The sequence below is a fragment of the Schistocerca serialis genome, chromosome 3, assembly GCF_023864345.2.
Source record: "Schistocerca serialis cubense isolate TAMUIC-IGC-003099 chromosome 3, iqSchSeri2.2, whole genome shotgun sequence".
Lineage (NCBI taxonomy): Eukaryota > Metazoa > Arthropoda > Insecta > Orthoptera > Acrididae > Schistocerca > Schistocerca serialis.
This window is the reverse complement of record NC_064640.1, coordinates 374,224,463-374,250,473: the sequence shown is the minus strand read 5'-3', so window position 1 is coordinate 374,250,473 and position 26,011 is coordinate 374,224,463. Positions and strand designations below refer to the sequence as shown.

At 43.8% G+C, this 26,011-nt stretch overlaps 2 protein-coding genes across 2 annotated transcripts in view; one reads left to right on the top strand and one right to left on the bottom strand.

Annotated features, from left to right (window-relative positions):
- The window catches only part of LOC126470197 (catenin delta-2), a 494,830-nt gene that overhangs the window by 342,394 nt on the left and 126,425 nt on the right, over window positions 1–26,011 (bottom strand). The window lies entirely within an intron of this gene.
- Window positions 13,112–26,011, top strand: part of LOC126470871 (protein tyrosine phosphatase domain-containing protein 1-like) — a 560,875-nt gene continuing 547,975 nt past the window's right edge. Inside the window, exon 1 of the mRNA XM_050098887.1 lies at window positions 13,112–13,335. Within this exon, the coding sequence (XP_049954844.1) occupies window positions 13,112–13,335 (224 nt within the window). The remainder of the gene's footprint in view (window positions 13,336–26,011) is intronic.

Sequence of the window (26,011 nt, the reverse complement as noted above, 5' to 3'; positions counted from 1 at the left end):
CTACTCGAATTCAAAAATCTTAGCAGTAATCCACGCGCTTTCAAATCGAAACTGAAGAGTTTCCTCATGGATCACTCCTTCTATTCTGTCGGGGAGTTCCTTGAGAAATTAAGCTGATTCTTACTGTACTGCTGATAGCGTTTACTTAAACTCATGGACTGACTTTTTTCAGGTTCATGAACATTTATTATCAGTTATTACTTTTATGTTGTAATTTCATGTACTGACATGTTCCATGACCTTAGAGATTTGCTCCTCAATTTGGTCCTACGGAACTTGACGTGTAAATAAAATAAATAAAAAATACTGTGTGTCGGTGCGTGGATACAGTATGCTGAATACAATTTTGGATTCGAAGAGTTTATCTGCACATAAAGCATTCTCTCCTTCAGCATGACAATGACAGTCGACACACGAGTACTGCGAAATCTGTAACAATCTGACGCCTTCGGTTCACTGTCATCGATCATTCCCGATACTGTCCCTACTTAGCCCCATCCGATTTTCACTTGTTTCCAACACTTAAAGTACGTCTTCACTTTGACAGTGATGAAGCGGTGCAAGCAAAGGTGAGACTGTGGCTTCGTCAATAAGTCAAACATTCTACAGTGACGTTATCAACAAGCTGGTCTCTCATTGAGAGAAATGTGTTGGTTGCCAGGGCGAATAGGTTGAGAAATAAATATGTAAGACATGAAGAATAAAGATGCAGAATGTTAATGAGAAATAAATATGTAAGACATGAAGAATAAAGGTGCAGAATGTTAATAAAGTTTGTTTTATTTAAAGGGCTTGAAAATTCTTAACGTAAAAATTTCGAAGGTTTTACTTTTCAGCAGGTATTCGTACATTTTATTCAGTTGTGCCTTACAACATATTAAGATTTCTACGTAGCCTTTTAACTTGATACTTTTCTTTAGCAACATATTGATAATGTCTCGATTATCTCTCCAGCTGAACTGGTAGTGTTTTTTGTACAATCTACATCTGAATTACAATTAATAACAAATATAGTCTATTTTCGGCTATATAAACATTTCTCATCGGGTTTCTTTAGGTCTGTGGCATACACACACATATATATGCAGGAGTACCAACCGTTCTTTCAAAAGTTTAGATTTTAGTCCTTCAAATTGTCGACACTAGCAATTTACGTAACGTGTGAGTATATTACAATTTTCTCTTTTGTTCAACAATAAGGATACTTGAACGTGCTTGAAGCAAAAGCATGTGATATTTACAGTTTGAAATTATAAATGAGCGCACTGTTAGTGGACAGTCACTACGTTACTAACTAACTAACGTGACTCATGGCAATATGCATAAGATCTGTGTGACTGATATAATTCACCTAGATACATTGCTCTCTGATGTATTGTGGTTGGCTTCACTGATATTAGTGTTGAAGGATTAGAACTCGGTATATGGACTTCAGTTCTAATATCTCACGAGTGCATTTGAAGGCAAGTTGTGCAACTGGTTATGAAATAGCGGATCGGCCTATGGAGTATAGGTAATTCAACCCAAAAGAATGCTGTGTATCACGTTTCACTTGAAGATGCATCGTAAAACCAATTAGAAATATTTTATGGCGTTTCCACAAAGTGATGAAACTAATTTTATGTGGACCTGGAGAATGTGGGAAAAATGTGAGTTAAAGAACAAGGAATATGTTCTGCTTAGAATACGTACCATAATGCTTGTTCACACAGGGTGTCCAATAAATAATGCTAAAAAAGTCAGCGGATGTACCTAGGATCACGAGAAGAGGCAAAGTATATATAAAAACATGGTACTAAATTTTTCTGTTTTGAAATAATGATCTTCTGAGTACCTGTAACATGGAACTGATATAATTACTAAAAGTTTATCAAGATTTGTGTGTGCATGACTCTGACCGAGAAATGAAACTTATCTGGAAAAGTATCGTCACTGCCGTTTACTATCCTCAAGCAGAGTAAGCCAGGTGTCACACCATCAGTTGCAACACAGCCGCTGAGATCTAAGGACGTAGTCAGTGTAATCTGTTCATAACACTGGCACAATAAAAAAATTATGGTGTGTCAGATATGATGTAATGTAGTTCAAGAGTGACATAACACCATATCGTTTCCTCTGCCACGTGCGATGATATATAGATGGAGTTTATTATGGAAGGTGGATATGTCTTGATTACCACGTAGTATGTCCATATCACTCATCACACCGCAAGTAAGTATATATTCTTTCTTTTGGATATCCCCCGAGTGTACAGTTTATGCTGCTACAGTGAACAGTGTAGATGCTCTGAGATGGTTACTCATGAGTTTGATAGAATTCATCACGCGCCTGCAATATAATAAGAGTAAGTCACTGTAACTATTATGGATCTCATATTGAAATGGCATGCATCTCAAATAGGTGCCTCAAAATTGCGATTGTAAAATCTTTTGGAAATGTCATGTTTCATACAAATCAATCGCTATTTTCTTGAAAGAGATGGGATTGATCTATACGGTGATGTAGCCATTTGTTCTCCTCTAGGCACGAGGAACACCTCCCCGAAATTTGCAACAATATTTGGCACTGATTGTGTAGTGCACAATGTCGTCACATTCCGGAACAACAATCTTACAGCAGCTTACAGTTAATATGGAATTGTAAAAATTGGAGTGTGACAGACATATGGCAATAAAGATGAAAACGGAGGCGATTGACTTTCGTAAACAGATGAACCGTGAGAGAGGCATGGGGAGGGGGGGGGGGATAAAATATCCTATCTCACAATGAAACACGCATATTTTGTTGCACAGTTTGTTCGCTCTCAAACAAAAATCTATTGAAAATTGAAACTGGGATTAGCGCTACATAAATAGGAACTCTTTAAAGGGCGTCGCACGCAGTTATATGCACAAATTTAATTACGTTCCTTTTTAGGCTGGTTTTATTTGTCACAATAGAACAATACAGGAAGGAAGGGGAGGAGCAGTGTTAAGAATCCTTATCTGCAACGAGGTAAGGTGCTGACCAACTTACGTTTTTCCTTTTTTTAACAATGTTGAGAACCAAATATTCAATTAAGTGATGCAGTAAGCCTCTTTTTCTTTGCAAGCAGATAATTGTTTTACTCCAAGTTCTCTGGTCAAAACAATTATTTATGGCATTCTACGTAGAATGTTGTTGGGTCAACAATGACAACAACCAATAAGTATTACTACGTACAGAAGAAAAAATCTCTGCCAATGGTATAGAACGTTAACTGTGCAACTAACTCGTAACTGGAGCATTATTCAAGTATTTTGGACCCACTGAGTACTCGTCATTCGGCGCTAGCGTCCACTACAAAACGAATGAAGTTAGTGGAATATCTCACAAAGGATCCTTGAGTGGAAGTTCGCAGAAGGCCAATGATGTTTATGACATTCGACTCCCCATTTATTGTCTACCATGCAACCACAATATTGGTTCAAATGGCTCTGAGCACTATGGGACTTAACTTCTGAGGTCATCAGTCCCCTAAAACTTAGAACTACTTAAACCTAACTAACCTAAGGACGTCACACACATCCATACCCGAGCCAGGATTCGAACCTGAGACCGTAGCGGTCGCGCGGTACCAAACTGTAGCGCCTAGAACCGCTCGGCCAACCTGGCCGGCCAACCACAATACTGGCTGCTAATTACAGCAGGGGGCGGGACTGGAGGTATCCAATGGTGAGCGCAGCATGAGGTTTCGCAGCCTAGTTAATCTGCTTAGTTGACGAGTAACAGACAACAGTGCTGCACTGCTAGTGGTGGTGATACAAAGGAGAGGAATGGCAATGATACACAAAGCAAACATTGCATTAAATTTACATTAACAGTTGCCGAAGTTGATATTTCGTCAAAAAGGAATCCAAGGAATTTCGCGAAGTGAGAAAGACGTGACACATGTAATACCAGCGTTTCTGCAACATGAGCCAGTTGAATGGGTGGTATACGCTCGACTGTGCGGACGATGTACATGAGGACTACAATGATGACGATACGTTCTTAACAAATGGAAGTGATTTTGAAACATGTGTCGAGCCAAGTAGTTCATCATCCTTGTTGGACAGGGAGCCACAAATCCCGTCTCCAGCGAAAGGTAGTAAAGGACAATCGTTGTCCAAGGAGCGGGTACTAAACACAATTACATACACCGAAGATTATTCGCAGCATAGTAAGAAAACAATTATGCAGAGATTTTGAATAAGTCCGCAGCAACATGACCGGGTAGTGTATAAGAAAAACAGCGGATATTGAAGGGAGGAAAAGGTGCACTTGTTACAAAAACTGGTGTTTGTGTGTTTTAATGTAGCTCGATACAATTTAGAGGATGTGTATGGTAGTGACCTATTACGTCATGCACATCAAATTGGGGCGTCATCGATTACAGTGATTTTAAAGGAACCAGTGGATGGTTGCCTAACTTGAAACAGTGCTACAGAATTGCAAGACACAAGACAACGAAGTTTAAAACAAAGCCCTAACTTGACGATGCACAGCAAAATGCGGAATCGGCCCGAAAATGTGTAGACGAGAGGAACAAACTAATCCCTTCGTTCAGTACGGGATTTATTTTCAACTCCTACCAATCAGGATTGGAAGAGGAAATGCATATGAAAACAACCCTGGAGATTATGGATGCCAAGAGAGTTATACAAAGATCAACTAACGTCAATACCTTAACACGTTCGTATACAATTATGCCGACTGTTCATCTGGATGGTAAACTGGCTGGAAAGTTAATTATTGTGTTGCGAGAAGTTAGAGGTGCTCCGCTCCCTACGATCCTTCCTCGCGCGCTTAATCTTGCAAGAGAGTAGGGAATATTCACGTCGCAACATGCAAAAGTGAGAAAATGGGCGTAAGAGAACAACAGCTATGGTATGAGCACTGCTTTTGTCCAATAGCTGGTCAAAATAACTTGCTTTCGCTTGATTTCTGGTCAGTGTGTAAAAATCATACCCTTTAGAGCAAAGTATCCCTCCTGAAAAATGTATGCATTGCAGTTCATACCACCTGGAACCACTGGACAAATTAAGCTTTGGATGTTTTTTTCCGTGCCTATAAAACATATTATCGCACTATCTGCAGCTACGCCTTAAAGGATAGCCAATTTCGCGATAAGCTTCATGCCATACTATTTCGCATTCGCTTTTATGCCATCACATTCCATCAGTTCCCATTACTTCGTTACACCACTATGGTTCTATACGCACTATTTAAGAGTGGATACCTAGCTGAACGTCCTGTACAGTTTTTAACTCTCAAGAGGGTTCGTCTTCGATCTTGATGGTGCGAAACTTTGTGATCATTGTGGCGCTCCATTTTTCATTCGGTTTCATGGCGCGAGTTAATGGGTTGTTTTGAACATTTCTTCAAGGTCGACGATGTCCGTTTTGTGAAGAGTAACATGCATCCCATAGAAGGTTGATCTCTGCACTTCCTGGACACTCATTTTCTGTCGCCCTCTTGATGCACATGGTGGGTCATTAGCGGCTAATATTTTTCCTGACATAATTGTTAACACAAGATTTTCAAATGAGCCTTACTAAACATTGAACTTGTGACCTCGCACTCAAGGGATTGCTTGTCAGCATAATTATTTACCGCAATTTGTGAAAGGGCGGACGATTTGAAGGATATAAGTTGGTAAATTACAACGAGTGGCACCAAGTGCCATTAGTACCCCAAAGTAAAAAGAAAAGTTAGGAAGAATAGGATTTACGTTCCTGTTGACGATGAGCTCATTAGAGACGGAGCACAAAGGAGGACTGGTGAAGGGTGGGGAAATAATCGGCTGTGTTATTTTTTATATTCACCAACACGACAAGTAAGTAGTTTTAGGAAAACACGGCAAACCTAAATCGGAATGGCTGGACGGGTATCTGAATTCGTTCTTCCGAGTGCAAGTCCAGCGTCTTTATCACTGCGCCACCTCGTTCGATTTGTTCCAGAATGAATGTTTAGACGTGTTGACTTGCTTAGTAAAAAGAAAAGCATTGCAGTGAAATCAGGGCAAGGTCGTCCACAACCAACTACGGCCGGAGACGATCGTTACCTCTTGCTTACAGTTACTCAGCACAGACTGAATACTACAACTCAATAGGAAACGTCTCAGTATAATAATGGCTGACAGATGGTATTAGAGGCAATCAGACCTACGGAATTCCGTGTAATTCATAATGTTTCTTTGGCAGTTCGACGGTATCAAAATGTGCTCTCACAACTCCTTTTTCTGCCAATACCAACATAATTGACAATTTTTTCCTTCGTATGAATGACAAAATTCGCCAATAAAGGTTAATTAGTAGAGAAATTCTGAAACCTAGGTGTTGCATTCGAAGGCATGACCAGAGTTTTTCCCGAATTTGAATCTCATTAAGCACACCCAGGGTACACTTGGATTGCTAAGTTCCATTACTTGTTTAGATTTCTTCAGGTGGAAAACTGTACTGGCTGTTGGGGACGGCTTTCCTCCGTATCAAGGTAGTTCCATTTTCTTTTTTCGTTTGCTTTTGCCCTATTTCACTGATACACAAATTCTGCTTACATGCCTGGACCACATATAGGCAAGAATAACGGAGATGTTTATCGATACACTGCAGGAAGTTATCAATGGAGTGAGTGAATGATTATTTTGTAAAATTTTTTTTGTTTGTTTATAGATGCAATCACATTCTTATGACACAATCATAACCGGTTTCGGCCATACAATGACCATCTTCAGATTCTATAACAATACAAAACAAAATTTACATTAAAACCTAAAAATAAGTGCAATATTTAACCAGGATTATTAGTAATCTAACTGAATTTATGCGAAATACATATAGTTCATACCTAAGGGCGGCATACACTGAACACGGGCTCATGCGTTGTCATTCTACATTGCGTCATTTTATCCGAACATTTCGGGAAAATAACGATTGAAGAAAGGTTAAACAATGCATTGTAAGATGTTTAATTTGCTGCATTATGTAGCTCTTTGTACAATTTAATTTTGATTTACGATGGTAAATGATTTAAATTGGGCTTAATCTAAAAATATAATATATCAATATAAACTATAGAAAAGAAATATTAAGTCCAGTGTTCAACAAGTTCAAGCAAAACTTAATATATTCGCTGCTTTCGTGAACATTCAATACATAAATAATTATGCTGATTGTCCCATGCGCTGCATTCATAATGGCTCCAATACGAGCAGAATACATATCTGTACCAAATTCTTTGTCTTTTTTAGGTCCAACTAAACAAGCTTCTTGTCTAGAATCAGCATCCACTTCGTTTCGTTCTTTGCCATCACACAAATTGGTCAAATCTGCCTCTGATTCAAGTGATGGAAAATTCAAGCTTTCTGTTATAATTTGTTCGTTTAGTCTTAGCAGGAATGGCTTTCTTCTTCGTAATATTCTGTTACTTTCTGATCTCCTCCTTTTCTTTCATCGTCTATTCCTTCTCCCTAATATTCAACAGCTCTTCGTATGGCGCTGCTTTAAGAATTTTGTTTTGTTGCTTTTGTCTTTTTGTGCTTCTGTGTTTCTTACTGACCTCGCAACCTTATAATTATACACTACTGGCCATTAAAATTGCTACACCAAGAAGAAATGCAGATGATAAACGGGTATTCATTGGACAAATATATTATACTAGAACTGACATGTGATTACATTTTCACGCAATTTGGGTGCATAGATCCCAGAAATCAGTACGCAGAACGCCTTGATACGCCTGGGCATTGAGTCAAACAGAGCTTGGATGGCGTGTACAGGTACAGCTGCCCATGCAGCTTCAACACGATGCCACAGTTCATCAAGAGTAGTGACTGGCGTATTGTAACGAGCCAGTTGCTCGGCCACCATTGACCAGACGTCTTCAATTGCTGAGAGATCTGGAGAATGTGTTGGCCAGGGCAGCAGTCGAACATTTTCTGTATCCGGAAAGGCCCGTACAGAACCTGCAACATGCGGTCGTGCATTATCCTGCTGAAATGTAGGGTTTCGCAGGGATCGAATGAAGGGTAGAGCCACGGGTCGTAACACATCTGAAATGTAACGTCCGCTGTTGAAAGTGCCGTCACTGCGAACAAGAGGTGACCGAGCCGTGTAACCAATGGCAGCCCATACCATCACGCTGGGTGATACGCCAGTATGGCGATGACGAATACACGTTTCCAATGTGCGTTCACCGCGACGTCGCCAAACACGCATGCGACCATCATTATGCTGTAAAAAGAACCTGGATTCATTTAAAAAAATGACGTTTTGCCATTCGTGCACCCAGGTTCGTCGTTGAGTACACCATCGCAGGCGCTCCTGTCTGTGATGCAGCGTCAAGGGTAACCGCAGCCATGGTCTCCGAGCTGATAGTCCATGCTGCTGCAAACGTCGTCGAACTGTTCATGCAGATGGTTGTTGTCTTGCAAACGTCCCCATCTGTTGACTCAGGGATCGAGATGTGGCTGCACGATCCGTTACAGCCATACGGATAAGATGCCTGTCATCTCGACTGCTAATGATACGAGGCCGTTGGGATCCAGCACGGCGTTCTGTATTACCCTCCTGAACCCACCGATTCCACATTCTGCTAACAGTCATTGGATCTCGACCAACGCGAACAGCAATGTCGCGATAATTGTTAACACAACACTTTCAAATGAGCCTTACTAAAGGCTGAACTTGCGACCTCGCACTCAAAGGGTTCCTTGTCAGCAACGTTATTCACCGTAATCTGTGAAAGGGCGGACGATTTGAAGGATATCGCGATAAGCTACAATCCGACCTTTATCAAAGTCGGAAACGTGATGGTACGCATTTATCCTCCTTACACGAGGCATCACAACAACGTTTCATCAGGCAACGCCGGTCAACTGCTGTTTGTGAATGTGAAATCGGTTGGAAACTTTCCTCGTGTCAGCACGTTGTAGGTGTCGCCACCGGCGCCAACCTTGTGTGAATGCTCTGAAAAGCTAATCATTTTCATAGCACAGCATCGTCTTCCTGTCGGTTAAATTTCGCGTCTGTAGCACGTCATCTTCGTGGTGTAGCAATTTTAATGGCCAGTAGTGTAATAAAAACTGCATAATACTGTGGGGATTATACACTGCGCAAAAGAATATAGCTTTTCCGAAATCCCATAATTGTCTCCCACTGCGACGCATAATTTTGAAATTTGGCTCTAAGGTGCCTACAATCTTCCTCTGTAATGGTAAAAAGGTGAGACGTCGACCGTGGGTGCGGCGACGCCTCAAACAGCAAGGTATCGACACATGCGAAAAATAGGCCCCAGCTCAGAAGTTCATGTGAGGTGTCGAAAGATGTTGCCTGTCTTCAGGCACTAGAGCTACTGCGAGACACCACCCAGTTGAATGGGTGTCCAAGTTTGACAGTTACTTTTTTAATGCGCTCAACAAAGCTGCGTCGGTGTCACTGACAGTGTTGCCGAAATGGTGGTCTTAGAGGGACCCTTTCCCGTTTTATTCATGCACATGTCAATGTTGCACCCTTCCATTACCAGACCACAAGAGGGCGCGAAGCAGGAGGGTTGATAAAGCATTCACACACTTTGCTGCTTCGGATCATGGTCAAATTTCGTCGAATGGTTTTGAACGGTAACTGGTGGTTCCACTCTGTATACCAGAGCGAAAATTTCGGTCACACTATTCTGACGTCGCAGGGCCCAACGCTTTTGCACCATTACAGAGGTAAGCTGTAGGTACCTTTGAGCCAACTTTCAAACTGACGCGTCGGAATGGGAGACAATTACGGGATTTCGAAGAAACCATACTTTAATTGCGCCTTATTACCCCAGCGTTCACTAGTTGACTAAATACACTGAAAAAGTACACCGCAGATGCAATCTGTAATACACTATCTTTGGATGTAAAAACATGTGAAGGTTATTCCTATTACACACGTATTCAGTAATAAATACGCATTTGGTCTTATCTCTTAAAATTCAGAGTAGAAAAATTATAACAAACGTTGACAAATTATTCATCATTTCACCACACGAACTCAGCGGTGACTGATGGCTTTTTCATCCTGCTGAGAGAATTGTATCACTAACTACTAGAGTTTTGCATTCTTTGGGAGACTAAGAACGAAAATCTCTTCTATAAAAGTCAACGTGGATTCCGCAAACAGAGATCTTGCGAAACTCAGCTGTTCCTCCATGAGATTCACAGCGCTGTAAATATAGGCGCTCAGATTGATTCCGTGTTCCTCGACTCCAGCAAGGCAGTTGAAACGGTACCGCACTGCCGTTGGGTGGAAAAAAATAGATTACCAAGTATAGGACCTGGTTTTTGACTGAATACAAGACTTAATTGCCAGCCGCTGTGGCCGAGCGGTTCTAGGCGCTTCAGTCCGGAACAGCACTGCTGCTACGATCGCTGGTTCGAATCCTACCTCGGGCATGGATGTGTGTGATGTACTTAGGTTAGTTAGGTTTAAGTAGTCCTAAGTCTAGGGAACTGATGACCTCAGATGTTAAGTCCCATAGTGCTTAGAGCCATTTGAACCAAGACTTAATTGCAGATAGAACTCACTCATAACGGAACAAAATCGACAGATGTAATATACACTACTGGCCATTAAAATTGCTACACCACGAATATGACGTGCTACAGACGCGAAATTTAACAGACAGGAAGAAGATGCTGTGATGTGCAAATGATTAGCTTTTCAGAGCATTCACACAAGTTTGGCGCCAGTGGCGACACCTACAACGTGCTGACATGAGGAAAGTTTCCAACCGATTTCTCATACACAAACAGCAGTTGACCGGCGTTGCTTGGCGACACGTTGTTGTTCAAATGGTTCATATGGCTCTAGGCACTATGTGACTTAACATCTGAGGTCATCAGTCCCCTAGAACTTAGAACTACTTAAACCTAACTAACCTAAGGACATCACACACATCCATACTCGAGGCAGGATTCGAACCTGCGACCGTAGCAGTCGCGCGGTTCCAGACTGAAGCGCCTAGAACCGCTCGGCCACCACGGCCGGCAAACGTTGTTGTGATGCTTCGTGTAAGGAGGAAAAATGCGTACCATCACGTTTCCGACTTTGATAAAGGTCGGATTGTAGCCTATCGCGATTTCGGTTTATCGTAAGGCGACATTGCTGCTCGCGTTGGTCGAGATCCAATGACTGTTAGCAGAATATGGAATCGGTGGGTTCAGGAGGGTAATACAGAACGCCCTGCTGGATCCCAACAGCCTCGTATCACTCACTAGCAGTCGAGATGACAAGCATCTTATCCGCATGGCTGTAACGGATCGTGCAGCCACGTCTCGATCCCTGAGTCAACAGATGGGGACGTTTGCAAGACAACAACCATCTGCACGAACAGTTCGATGACGTTTGTAGCAGATGGACTATGAGCTCGGAGACCATGGCAGCGGTTACCCTTGACGCTGCATCACAGACAGGAGCGTCTGCGATGGTGTACTCAACGACGAACCTGGGTGCACGAACGGCAAAACGTCATTTTTTTCGGATGAATCCAGGTTCTGGTTACAGCATCATGATGCTCGCATCCATGTTTGGCGGCATCGCGGTGAACACACATTGGAAGCGTGTATTCGTCATGCCATACTGGCGTATCACCCGGCGTGGTGGTATGGGGTGCGATTGGTTACACGTCTCGGTCACCTCTTGTTCGCATTGACGGCACTTTGAACAGTGGAAGTTACATTTCAGATAACGATCGACAGGAGGACAAACAGAGGATTGATGATGGTGCCAGATCTGGCAGTTGACTCTGGACGTAAACATAAGTACATACATGCGCATACATAGGAAAAGAAATCCACTCTTATACAACTACAGTACGGATGACAAATTTCTGGAAATAATCCGCGCTACCGCTAAGGTCGCAGCTTCGAATCCTGCCTCGGGCATCGATTTGTGTGATGTTCTTAGGTTAGTTAGGTTTAAGTAGTTCTAAGTTCTAGGGCACTGATGACCTCAGATGTTAAGTCCCATAGTGCTCAGAGCCATTTGAACCGTTTTTTTTATGTAGTATCCATCCGGAGCGACGTTAAGCAGAATGACCACGTAAAACAAATAGTGACAAAACCAGATGTGAAACGGATTGACGGGAAGAATCTGAAGGAAAAGTAATTCATACACTAAAGAAATGGCTTACAAGGCGCATGTTCGACCGATTCTGGAGCATTGTTCATTAATCTGGGACCCTTACCAGGTAGAACTGATAGTAGAGCTAGATAAGATCCAACGAAGAGCGGAGGGTTTCGTCACGGGATCGTTTAGTCAGCGCGACAGCGTTACAGAGATGCTCAACAAACTCCAGTGGCAGAGGCTACAAGAGAGACGCTTTAGATAATTTTACATTACAATTTCGAGGGAGTACGTTTTGGGAAGACTCTGACACCGTGTTACTTCCTCCCACATACATCTCGTGAGATGATCACAACGTAATTAGAGAAACTAGAGCTAATATAAAGGATTACCGACAACCGTTCTTCCTACGCGCCATTAGCAAATGTAACAGGGAAGGAGGGGTGGGTCAGTTAATGGTATCAAAAGTACACTCCGCTCTACACAGTTATGTGGCTTGCGGAGTATGATGTAGATGAAGATGTTATTGGTTAAGAGAATGCAAGACACAGATGTGGACATATTCTCCGCCACGTCAACATTCTCCCTTCTCCCTCTCCACCTCCCCTCCCCCCACACCCTAGAACTTAAAGTTCGGCCTACCTCTTTATTGATATAGGAGATACAGTCTTATGAAATCGGATGACCATTTTTAAAACAGTGTGTATGCTTCTCGCACTCTGTTAGCCCTTTTGGTCTGCCGATCCTTGTGGCTGAGCGGTTATAGGCGCTTCATTAAGGAACCGCGCTGCTGCTACGGTCACAGGTACGAATCCTACCTCGTGCATGGATGTGTGTGATGTCCTTATGTTAGTTAGGTTTAAGTAGTTCTAAGTCTGGGGGACTGATGACCTCAGATGTTACGTCCCATAGGGCGGGCTCAGAGCTATTTGAACCATTTGAACCCTGTTGGTGTATGCGTGAGTAGTTTTGGTGACTGCCAGTGAGCTGACAGACTGTGCGCTGCTGCCGGCAGGATGGCAGAGCGCAAGGAGGCGCGCGGCCTGCGGCGGCAGCGGCGGCAGAGCGACGCGAGCGAGGCCCCGGCCGCCAACTACACGCGCCTCTCTGAGGGCCTGCGCCGCGTCACGCCCACCGCCATCCAGTGCTCCGTCTTCTGCGGCGGCCGCCACTGCAAGTACGAGAACCCCAACTCGCTCAACGCGCTCCACATGGCCGTCGATGGGCTCTACTCTCATTGGTGAGTGATGCCTGCAAAGCTCTGCTAATGCGTTCCCAGCAATCGGAAATCTCCTACTAACTCCTCCCCCCCCCCCCCCCCCCAGCCCGTACGTTACGGACGGGACTTGGCTATAATTAGTTGTGGGCTGGCTCCTTTCTAACGTCGTAAGAAGCGAGACGAAGTAGAAGCCAGTGAGTGGATAGGAGAGGATTGTTATTATGAGAGGCGATTAAGTAGTTTCCGTTTGAGGATGTTCTACAGGATTCAGGTCAGGACACTGTGGAGGCCAGTCCATTACAGAGATGTTATTGTCGTATAACCACTCTGCCACAGGCCGTGCATTATGAACAGGTGCTCGATCGTGTTGAAAGATGCAATCGCCATCCCCAAATTACTCTTCAACAGTGGGAAGCAAGAAGGTGCTTAAAACATCAGTGTAGGCCTGTGCTGTGATAGTGTCATGCAAAACAAGGGGTGCAAGCCCCCGCCATGAAAAACACGAGCACACCATAACACCACCCCCTACGAATTTTACTGTTGGCACTAAACACTCTGGCAGATGACATTCACCGGGCATTCGACATACCCACATCCTGCCATCAGACCGCCACGTTGTGTACCGTGATTCGTCATGCCACACAACGTTTTTCCACTGTTAAATCGTTCAATGTTTATGCTTCTTACACCAAGAAAGGCGTCGCTTGGCATTTACCGGCGTGATGTGTGGCTTACGAGCAGCCGCTCGACCATGAAATCCAAGTTTTCTCACCTCCCGCCTAACTGTCATAGTACATGTAGTGGATTCTGATGCAGTTTGGAATTCCTGTGTGATGGTCAGGATAGATGTCTGCCTATTACACATTACTACCCTCTTCAAGTGTCGGCGGTCTCTGTCAGTCGACAGACGACGTCGGCCTGTACGCTTTTGTGCTGTACGTGTCCCTTCACGTTTCCACTTTATTATCACATAGGAAACTGTGGACCTAGGGATGTTTAGGAGTGTGGAAATCTCGAGTACAGACGTATGTCGCAAGTGACAAACAATCACCTGACCACGCTGGAAGTCCGTGAGTTCCGCAGAGCGCCTCATTCTGCTCTCTCACGATGTCTAATGACTATTGAGGTCGCTGATATGGAGTTCCTGGCAGTAGGTGGTAGCACAAGGCACCTAATATGAAAAACATATGTTTTTGGGGGTGTCCGGATACTTTTGATCAAATAGTGTATCTTGATCTAAAAATTCAGTGTAAATCATGACCGATCCTCACCTGTATTTTTTACAGTAAGAGTCCTTTGCTAACAATCACCCAAAAGTCTGAGAGAATTATGTGATTACGTGGCTGTCGCCTGTCTGGATACCGTTCCTGATACGGACGTAGTGTGGGTTGCATAAAACGATTCGATAGGGGAAGCTGAATCCCTTGTATAAGCAGCGACACGAAGGCAAGTGATTAACGTTCACCAGGCATTCGCCATACCCACATCCTGCCATTGGACCGCCACATTGTGTACCGTGATTCGTCACTTCACGCAACGTTTTTCCACTGTCCAATGTTTACGCTCCTTACACCAAGCGGGGCCTGAATGTGATAAATGCGGAAACGTGAATTATGGCGACGTTATTCCCAAATGCATCCAAATGGAACCGACGTACTGTTATTCTTTTCTTGGGTCCCGAAGGACAAACACCGGTAGACGTCCACTGGAGAATGAAGAATATGTATGGGGCAGTATGTCTGTCGACAATCACCGTTGTGGAATGGTGCGTCAAGTTCTATACTTTTCGCAATTCGGCACGAGACGCCGGTCGATCTGGGAGGCCAGCCTCATCTATTACGGACAACAAGCACACTCGAGCATCCGTCCTATAGAACTGAGCTCTCCCCATGTGATTATTGTGCTTCGGTCTCTTAAACAAGGGCACTTTTAGCTCTCGTCGGCCTAACTCGTTCAAGAGACAGTTGCATTATAGCAAACTGTTCAGATTACTGTAATAATATAGATTTCCACCCACCAGAGAACAGTGCTGTTCCATGACTCTTTCTGATTACTTGTAAAGAGTACATATATAGGGACTTTGTAAAGAGAATTGCACTAAATTAGAATTATATTAATAACTTCTGCTGCTGACGGGCGGTGATATATATCAACGTGGACAGGTGAACATGTGTGCCCCGACCGGGACTCGAACCCGGGGTCTCCTGCTTACATGGAAGACGCTCTATCCATCTGAGTCACCGAGGGCACAGATGATAGTGCGACTGCAGGGACTGTCTCGCGCAAGCCTCCCGCGAGACCCACATTCTCAACGTGTATGTCCACACACTACATTCCTAGTGTACCACCCCAACATACTCATTACTTGTAGAAGACATTCTTACCAAGTCCCATAAGAGTTCGGGGAATATGTGTGGATCCGCACAGAAGAAGAAGGTCATGGCCGGTATTGCCAGAACTATATACCTATATGGTTATGGTGTCTGTTCTTTCGGACATGTCCGAAAGAACAGACACCATATCCATATAAGTATAGAGAATTACACTTGTCATCCCACATGAAAATTATTGCTCAATAATTGCGGTGTATTGTCAGAGAAAAGTACATATTCTGGGTTTCCTGACGACACAGTTCCGCTGCGGTACTGATAACAGGTGCATCACAGTCTAGGGGTTAAATGGTGCGGGAACTGAAAACGTGCTACAAAGTTGAAGTGCGAAGCGCAGTTCGATTCTTGTGTGGCAAAACTTCTGAATTGCATACAGATTCACTGTGAAATTCTGACGATATATGGGCCCAATGAAATGTCACGTCCAGCCCTAATGACATGGTGGGAGCGATTTGACCAAGGCCGCACAGATATGGGTGATGTTGATCGGGACGTCCGTATCTTGCACCATGACATTGCCATCTTTTCGCCAAGCTGGAAGAACATCTGGGCGGAAAGATACACTGATCAGCCAGAACATTATGAACACAGACTTACTATCGATATTAACCCGTCCAGACGATAGCAGCGTCACCTTGCGAGGAATTACTGCTAGTCAGGCACGGCACACATACGGTGCATGTATTGTCCGTGAGCTTTCTGTCCGCGTGTAGAACGTGGAAAGCGGGCAATCTTTCTGAGATTGGCCGAGAGCAGATTATGATGACCCGGAGGCTCGTCACGAGCATTTCGGAAACTGCACAACTTATCTGATGTGCGAGGAGTGGTGTGGTGAGTGTCTTCAACACATGGCGAAACCAAGGTCAATCTACGTCCAGAGGTCGTTGGGTTGGGCAGCCACCCCTCATTACAAATGTCGGACGTTGTAGGTTGGGAGACTGGTAAAACATGACAGGCGGCGAACTGTGGCGTAGCAGACAACAGACTAATGCTGGGGAAAGTGTAAGTGTGCAGAATGGTTCAAATGGCTCCAAGCACTATGGGACTTAACATCTGAGGTCATCAGTCCCATAGACTTAAACTACTTAAACCTAACTAACCTAAGGACATCACACACATCCATGCCCGAGGCAGGATTCGAACCTGCGACCAGTGCAAGTGTGTCTGAACACACTGTGCACGGAACACTCCTAACGATGGGCGTCCACAGGCGACGAACCTTGCATGTGGCAATGCTAACACCACGACATCGGCAACTACAACTGAAATGGGCACGTGTTCATCGGCACTGGACGTTGGCGCAGTGGCAGTGTGTTGCATGGTCTGATGAATCCCGATAACTTCTTCGTCATGCCGATGAGAGGACGTTAATTCGTCATCTTCCAGGGGAACAGCTCCTTGACACATGCAATGCCGGGCGGAGACAAGCTGGCGGCGGCTACATCATGCTGTGGCGAACCTTCACGTAAGCATCCATGGGTCCAGAGGAGGTCGTGCAAGGCACAATGACGGCCAAAGTGTATCGTACACCGGTAGCAGACCATGATGATTATGTTTCCCGACGACAGTGACGTTTCTCGACAAGACAATGCGACGTGTCACAAGGCCAGATGTGTGATGGAGTGGTTCGAGGAACACAGTGGCGAGTTCCAGTTGATGTGCTGGCCTCCCAACTCGCCAGATCTGAAGCCGATCGAACACATTTGGGACGTGATCGAAGGTGGCTTCAGAGGTCATTGCCCTCCTCCCAGGAATTTACGGGAAATAGGTGACTTTTGTGAGCAGATGTGGTGCCAGCTCCCTCCAGCGAGCTAACAAGGTCTCATTGCTTCCACGCCACGACGCGTCGCCGCTGTTATCCATGCCAAAGCTGGAAATTCCGGCTATTATGTAGGCGGTCATAATTTGCTGGCTGATTGTATTTTCCAACGATGAGGACGATCACACAACTAGTCTCGAATGGCACCTCGACCAAGGAGCGAACTTCTGACGTCGAGGAACTGAACGATTGGTAAAAGTTCCGGCCGTTATTTACAGAGACTTGGTGAGTGTCTATGTTGAAAAACAGTGTCATGTATCTATTTCGCTTTGAAGTGTAGTGCAGCATTCAATAAAAGTTACTTGGCCTGCCATAACAATGTGTAACTTGCTTTTTGAAGTACCCTCTTGTACCTCACTCTATCCCCTTAATTACTCAGCTTTGTCAGAGACAAGTACTATGCCACGATCGTTCTAATTTAGAAAAACACATGTATTAGTTCACTAAAAGAGGAATATGCAGACTGCTCTTGTTCTATTATCTGGCGCACAGACAATGGCACCCAATACTTCCGTGTCTCTATACTTGTCTCAGTCAGTACAGCCTCTCGCGCAAGTTGCTTACTCCTGCATGGCATTCGGTACTACAACGGCAAGGCTTTGCTCTCTGAATTCTGAGTCTTAGGTACTTGAGCGGACTCAGAAGCAGCTGGGAGTGTCCCGTGTTACACCGCCTAAGTTCTCTCAGCCCACTACTTCCAATAGGCCGAGATAACAATATCCCACGAACTCGCGCGTAGCAATAGGGTCTCCGAAACCCTGTCCATGGTACACTATTCGGCCGGACGCGTAGTGTTTAGTAAGACACCTTTCCAGTACTAAATCTCGACATAGCAGGGGTGCGGTTTCAGCCTATCTACGATTGCTTCTAAATGTCGAGGATGACTGACATTTGACTGCCACGCATGCAGAACATGTGCTGGCAGATGGTCGTTCTTTTATGGCTAGCCAGTATCAAACAGGCAGTTTTATAGTACAAAAAGTAACTCGGTCTGACGGGGAGGTTGCATGCGTCTACTCTACTCTACACACTGTCTCTGATGTGGAATGGAGAACAACCCTAAAGTATCTGTTTACCAGGCTTGAGCAGGTGCCACATAGGGCTACGATGTGAAGGATTAGTGTACAAAGGATGGGATATGAAAACCGTGAGACGCTATGGACACACAACTGGTTCATCTACTGCTCAAATTTTATTTTTCACCAATCACTAAGTATAAGTTCTCTAACGTGTATATATTTTATTATCTAAGGCTTGTAATATTTTATGAGAGAATGTACAAATAGCATTGTCAACAAAGAAGAAGTTTGCGTTTATGTGTGAGTTTTAATGTTTTCAAAGTTCCAAAAGTGGTTTTGTACAATTTAATAAAAATTCGTCTGTAGAGACTATTTTATGCCTTCAGAAATTAATCTGTTGAACGTTGACATAATCTGCTTAGCGGTTCGATGAAACTTTTGACGTGTAGCAAAGAGTAGTATTTTTTACTTTGTATTTTCTTAAACTATACCTCTTCATCTCATTTCGTTTTTAAGGCAATTTTTTTGTTCATGCGTCTCTAAATCTACTTCCCTGTAATACAATCTGTAAGTGTTTGTAGATCTAAATCCATTCATGGAAAAACCGGATAGAATTTCTCTCTGTACCTTTGGTCCGCATCACACAGCGTACAAGAAAACCTTCCAAAGCAGACCTATTTATTTTGCTCCTTAGAAAGTCTTTTCACTGCGCTCACTTTATCCGTCCATCGCTGAAACGACACAGCAGACGCTTCGCCCAAGCTAGGGAAATTACTGCGACCCCGTGACACACAGCCGCAGAGCAGGAATTCGAGGTCTCTTTCCTGGGCGCCATACTGCGAGCCCAGAGAACGGAACGGCCGTGAATAGTGGTGGACGGCCGGCCGAAGTGGCCGTGCGGTTAAAGGCGCTGCAGTCTGGAACCGCACGACCGCTACGGTCGCAGGTTCGAATCCTGCCTCGGGCATGGATGTTTGTGATGTCCTTAGGTTAGTTAGGTTTAACTAGTTCTAAGTTCTAGGGGACTAATGACCTCAGCAGTTGAGTCCCATAGTGCTCAGAGCCATTTTTGAATAGTGGTGGACGTGTCGTGGTATTGCGCCAGTGCTTGACGCACTCAAAGCTACGAGTTGGGAGTGGTGCGCGTTTTTTGCCATCCAGTCGGTAGCGAGATGTGCCTCGTGTTACGCAGCTATACTCATTAAGTTCTTAATAAAATACTTAAGCAATGAATTCACTTACGTTGAGATGCTGAAAAAAATTAAATAACTGAAACAAATGGGAATAGTATGGTGCAATACAATAGGTAAACCATTCCCTTCACTTTTATTACGCAAGATACATTTAAAGCTTAGGCTTTTCCTGGTTCTTAAGCTTATTTAACTTTCTTCACAGAAGAATTAATTTCAGTAACAGATTAAATTATGTATAAGCTGCAACATTTACATTTACATCTATATATATTCCCGCAAACCACTGTGAACTGCATGGCAGCGTATACTCGCCACAGGATCTCGTTTTAGGGTTTCTTTCTGTGTATTTCGCGTCTGGAGCATGGGAAGAGTGATGACCTACATATTTCCGTGCGTGATGTAGTTAATTTAATATTGCCTTCGCGTACCACACGGGATCGACAGGTATCGGGGTTGTAGTACACGGGATGTTAAAAGGTGTTGAGAGGTGCAATTATGAACCAAAACAAGACAAAAATATCCAGTAAAAATGGGCTGTAAAATGCGTACCTTAAGTGCTATGAGCATTTTTTCATTTTTTCCACTGTGCAATACATCTTTCCTACCAAGCAACTGCGAGCAGTTCTTAACGTACGCATTTTAGAGCCCATGTTAACTGGCTTTTTTGTCGTGTTTTGGTCCACAATAGCACCTCTCAGAATATGGAATACTTTTTTAACACCCTGTATTTGTATATTCCTCGTTTAATATTGGTTGTTGTATATTTCTAATTAGGCTTTCACGGAAGAGCTGGCGTTCACCGTAAACTATTTGCCAGTTCAGGGTTTTCAGCATCTCAGTGACACTCTCCCGTGAATCGACCATCCGGTGACCACACGTGCTGCCCTTCTGTTTATACTTTCAGAACTCTGCGTTAATCCTATATTTTATGGGTGCCATACACTTAATATTCTGGTGTGGTTCGTACGAGTATTTTGTAAGATATCACCTTCCTAGGATGCATCTAGCGTGTTCCCAGTATCCTACCATTGAGCCGAAGTCTGCCACCTGCATTATCTACGTATGAGCCTATGTGATCATTTTCTTTCATATTTCCACAAACTGATACACGCAGGTGTTCGTATAAGTTCAGTAATTCCTGCTGTGACTTTTTGATATTGTAGGCATTGGATACTAATTTCGTTTCGTGAAATTTAAAGTTAGATGCCAATCCTTGCACCGCTTTAAATTATTATGAAGAGCTGACTGGTGTTAGTGCAGCTTTTTTCAGACAGTACTTCATCATAGATAAACTCATCATCTGCAAACAGTTTTAGATCAGTACTAATATTGTCTCGCACCTCATTAGTATACAGAATGGCCAGAAACATTCCGAAAAGCCTGTCAGGGCATTGCAGGGTAGATTGTGCTGTGAAATAATTATTATAAAAGAAATTCGATATATTTCGTCGTTTCCGACTTGATTATCATTTAAGCTAGCAACCAGACCTCTGTGCGCGTAAATTCAAGCTGCCAGGTAGATACAATAAGTGTCAGTTGTTCTCATACCGAAGATGAAAACGCACGAGACTGTTCAGTCTTCGGCTCGGGTTAGATCCTTACTACCGTCAAATGTCGAATTTTTGTATCGATCTCTTGGTCGATTTTAGGAAACCAAACAAATAGACGTCCGACGACGCCGTTTCTGGCGGGACACTTGAATTTGCTCGTGCAGTGGCCTGACTGGCTAAATTCAATGCTAATTAATTCGGATATGGGGTAACTTACCGAATTTTTTTTCTTAACAATTATTTCTCAGTAAAACCGGCCCTGCAATTCCATTATAAGCTTTTCAGACTCTTTCTGACCGTTCTGTATAACAAGCGCGGCAATGGTCGCAACATACTTCCATCCACGATAGCATGCGGCGTCCTCCCTACCAAGAAATCAAAAATCTGGCAACAAATTTCGTTTGACAACCCATATGACCATACTTCCGTTAATAAGCATTTGTGTGGGGAGTGAGACGAATGCTTTTCGCAAGTCAAGACGTACTGTATCTACGTGATTGCCTTCTTCCGTGACTTTCAGGATGTCATTGTTGGAAGCTCCTTATGGCGTACCTACAGCAGATGAAAAATATTTGCATACCATTTGTGTGTTCTCTTTCGTGTATTATTGGCCTGTCTTGTCCTTATATGCCCATTTAGTTCACTACGTTTAATTGATTCCTCCTGATCTACAACTGAAACGATCTATGTCCATTTTAGACCAATACGTTTCACGAAGTTTAGTGGCCAGGCTTGGCTAGCACTTAGATGGGTCATTATCTGGGCCTGCCAAGTGCTGTTGGCAATCGGGGTGCACTCAGCCCTTGCGAGGCCAATTGAGGAGATACTTTTTTAGGAAAAGCGGCACCGGTTACGAAAACTGACAACACCTGGGAGAGCGTTCTGCTGATCACATGCCCCTCCGTATCCATCTCTGGCTACTCCTGAATCTGAAGATGACACGGCGGCCGATCGGTTCCTTTGGGCCTTCAAAGCCTGTTCGGGCGTCTATGTTTTTTGTTTTAGTTTGCTTAAAGCTTACTGTTGCTACTAGCTCGTGTATTATCGCCAGTTTTTCTACATCTACATGGAGAGTCTGCAAATAACATTTAAGTGCCCGGAAAATGGTTCATCGAACCACCTTCACAATCCTCTATTATTCCAATCTCGTATAGCGCGCGGAAAGAACGAACACCTATATCTTTCCCCAAGAGCTCTGATTTCCCTTTTTTTATCATGTTGATCGTTTCTACCTATCTAGGTCGGTGCCAACGAAATATTTTCGCATTCGGTGGAGAAAGTTGGTGATTGGAATTTCGTGAGACGAGTCCGCCGCAACGAAAAATGCCTTTGTTTTAATGATGTCCACCCCAAATCCTGTATCATTTCAGTGACACTCTCTCCCCTATTTCGCGGTAATACAAAATGTGCTGCCCTTCTTTGAACTTTTTCGATGTACTCCGTCAATCCTACCAGGTAAGGATCCCACACCGGGCAGCAGTATTCTAAAAGAGGACGGACAAGAGTAGTGTAGGCGGTCTCCTTGGTAGATCTGTTACATTTTCTAAGTATCCTGCCAATAAAACGCAGAGTTTGGTTAGCCTTCCCCACAACATTATCTGTGTGTTGCTTCGAATTTAAGTTGTTCGTAATTGTAATTTCTAGGTATTTAGTTGAATTTACGGCCTTTAGATTTGACTGATTTAACATGTAACCGAAGTTTAACGGATTCCTTTTAGCACTCATGTGGATGACCTCACACTCTTCGTTGTTTACGATCAATTGCCAATTTTCGCCTCATAGAGATATATTTTCCAAATCGTTTTGAAATTTGTTTTGATCTTCTGATGAATTTATTAGTCGATAAACGACAGCGTCATCTGCAAACAACCTAAGACGGATGCTCAGATTGTCTCCAAAATCGTTTATATAGATAACGAACAGCAAAGGGCCTATAACAATACCTTGGAGAACGCCAGAAATTACTTCTGTTTTACTCGATGGCACTCCGTCAGTCACTACGAACTGTTACCTCTCTGACAGGAAATCACGAATCCAGTCACATAACTGAGACGATATTCCATAAGCACGCAATTTCACTACAGGCCACTTGTGTGGTACAGTGTAAAAAGCCTCCGGAAACCCAGAAGTACGGATTCAATCTGAAATCCCTTGTCGATAGCACTCAACACTTCATGTCGGTAAAGAGCTAGTTTCACAAGATCCATGTTTTCTAAATCCATGTTGACTGTGTGTTAACAGACGGTTTTCTTCGAGGTAATTCATAATGTCCGAACACAATGTATGTTCCAAAATCCTGCTTCATAGCGACGTTAATGATATGGGCCTGTAATTTAGTAGATGACTCCTACAACCTTTCTTGAATATTGGTGTGACCTGCGCAATTTCCAGTCTTTGGGTATGGATCTTTCGTCGAGCAAACTGTTGTATACGGTTGTTAAGTATGAAGCTATTGCAACAGCATACACTGAAAGGAACCTAACTGGTATTCAGTCTGGACCACAAGACTTGTTTCTATTAAGTGATTTAAGTTGCTTCGCTATTCCGAGGATATTTACTTCTACGTTACTCATGTTGGCAGCTGTTCTTGATTCGAATTCTGAAATATTTGCTTCGTCTTCTTTTGCGAAAGCATTTCGGAAGTCTGTGTTTAGTCACTCTGCTTTGCAGCATTGACTTCGATAGTATCTCCATTGCTGTCGCGCAGAGAAGGCGTTGATTGTGTCTTGCCGCTAGCATACTTCACATACGACCAGAATCTGTTTGAATTTTCTGCCACGTGTCGAGACAAAGTTTCGTTGTGGAAACTATTACAAGCATCTCGCATTGTAGTCTGCGCCAAATTTCGAGCTTCTGTACAAGATCGCCCATTTTGTGGATTTTGCGTTTGTTTAAATTTGGCATGTTTGTTCCGTTGTTTCTGCAACAGTGTTCTGACCCGTTTTGTGTACCAAGGCGGATTAGCTCCGTCGTTCGTTAATTTATTGGGTATAAATCTCTCAACTACTGCTGATACCGCTTCTTTGAATTCAAGCCACATCTGGTCTACACTTATATTGTTAATTTGGAAGGAGTGGAGATCGTCTCTCAGGAAGGAGTCAAGTGAATTTTTATCTGCTTTTTTGAATAGGTATATTTTTCTTATATTTTTGGAGGACTTGGGGGTTACAATATTTCAGTCTCGCTACGACAACCCTGTGTTCACTAATCCCAGTATCTGTTTTGATGCTCGTTAGTAATTCAGAAAATTTTTGTTGCTAAGAGGTCAGATGTGTTTTCACAACCGTTTTCTATTCGCGCGGGCTCATGAACTAACTGCTCGAAATAATTTTCAGAGAATGTGTTTAGCACAATTTCGGATGATTTTTTACGCGTACCTCCGGAATTAAACGCGCATTTGCGCCCACATATTGGGGGTAAGTTAAAGTCACCACCAACTATAATCGTATGAGTCGGGTACATGCCTGAAATGAAACTCAAGATTTCTTTGAACCTTTCAGCAATTGTATCATCTGAATTGGGAGGTCGGTAAAAGGATACAATTATTATTTTATTCCGGTTGCCAACAATGACCTCTGCTCATATTAACTCACAGGAACTATCTACTTCAACTTCACGAGAAGATAAACTACGTCTTAAAGCAACAAACACGCCACCGTCAACCTTGTTTTGCCTATCCTTTTGGAACACCGTTAGGTTCTTCGCAAAAATTGTGGCTGAGCATATATCCGGCTTTAGACAGCTTTCAGTGCCTATAACGATTTGAGCATCGGTGCTTTCTATTAGCGCTTTGGGCTCTGGTACTTTCCCAACACAGATACGACAATTTACAACTGTCATGCCGATGGTTCATGTATCTACGTTCTTCCTTTTTGTGTTTTCCCGAGACCCTCTAACCTAAAAAACCATCCAGTCCACGCCACAGAGCCTCTGCTACCCGTGTAGCCGCCTCATGTGTGTAGTGGACTCGCTGACCTATTCAGCGGAACCTGAAACCCAACCATCCTTTGGCGCAGGTCGAGGAATATGCAGCCTACACGGTCGCAGAACAGCCTAAGCCTCTGTTTCAGACCCTCTACTCGGCTCTGTACCAGAGTCCGTAATCGGTCCTGTCGACTATGCTGCAAATGGTCAGCCCTGCTTTCATCTCGTAAGCAAGACTGGCAGCCTTTACCACTTCTATTAGCCACTCGAAACCAGAGAGAATCTCTTCGGATACAAAGTGACACACATCATTGGTACCAACGTCAGCCACCACCTGCAGTTGGCTGCACCCTATGCTCGTCATGGCATCCGGGAGGACCTGTTCCACATCTGGAATGAGTCCACTCGATATGCACATGGAGTGCATATGGGCTTCCTTCCTCTCCTTGGCAGCCATGTCCCTAAGGGCCTAACGTTGCAGCTCCCAACTATCAATAATCCCTCCCTCTGTTATTGTCTAGATGTTGCAGGTTGAGAGGTTTCCTCTGAAACAGGATGGGCGGCGACATCTGGCTCAGCGACAGTGTCAGCCACAGACAGCACCTGAAACATGTTTGTCAGAGTAACCGGGGAGACCTTACGTGCGGCCCCCTGGGAAGTCTTTCTCCTACTGCTATGCCCGGAGGCACAGACAAAGATATATGTTATTCTGTGCTCGGGGCGACCTCCCACTCGACCACAAGTGAGGGGTCAACCTCAGTGCGAGCAGTAACTGGGCTGGGCACCGGTGAAGACTGATCGG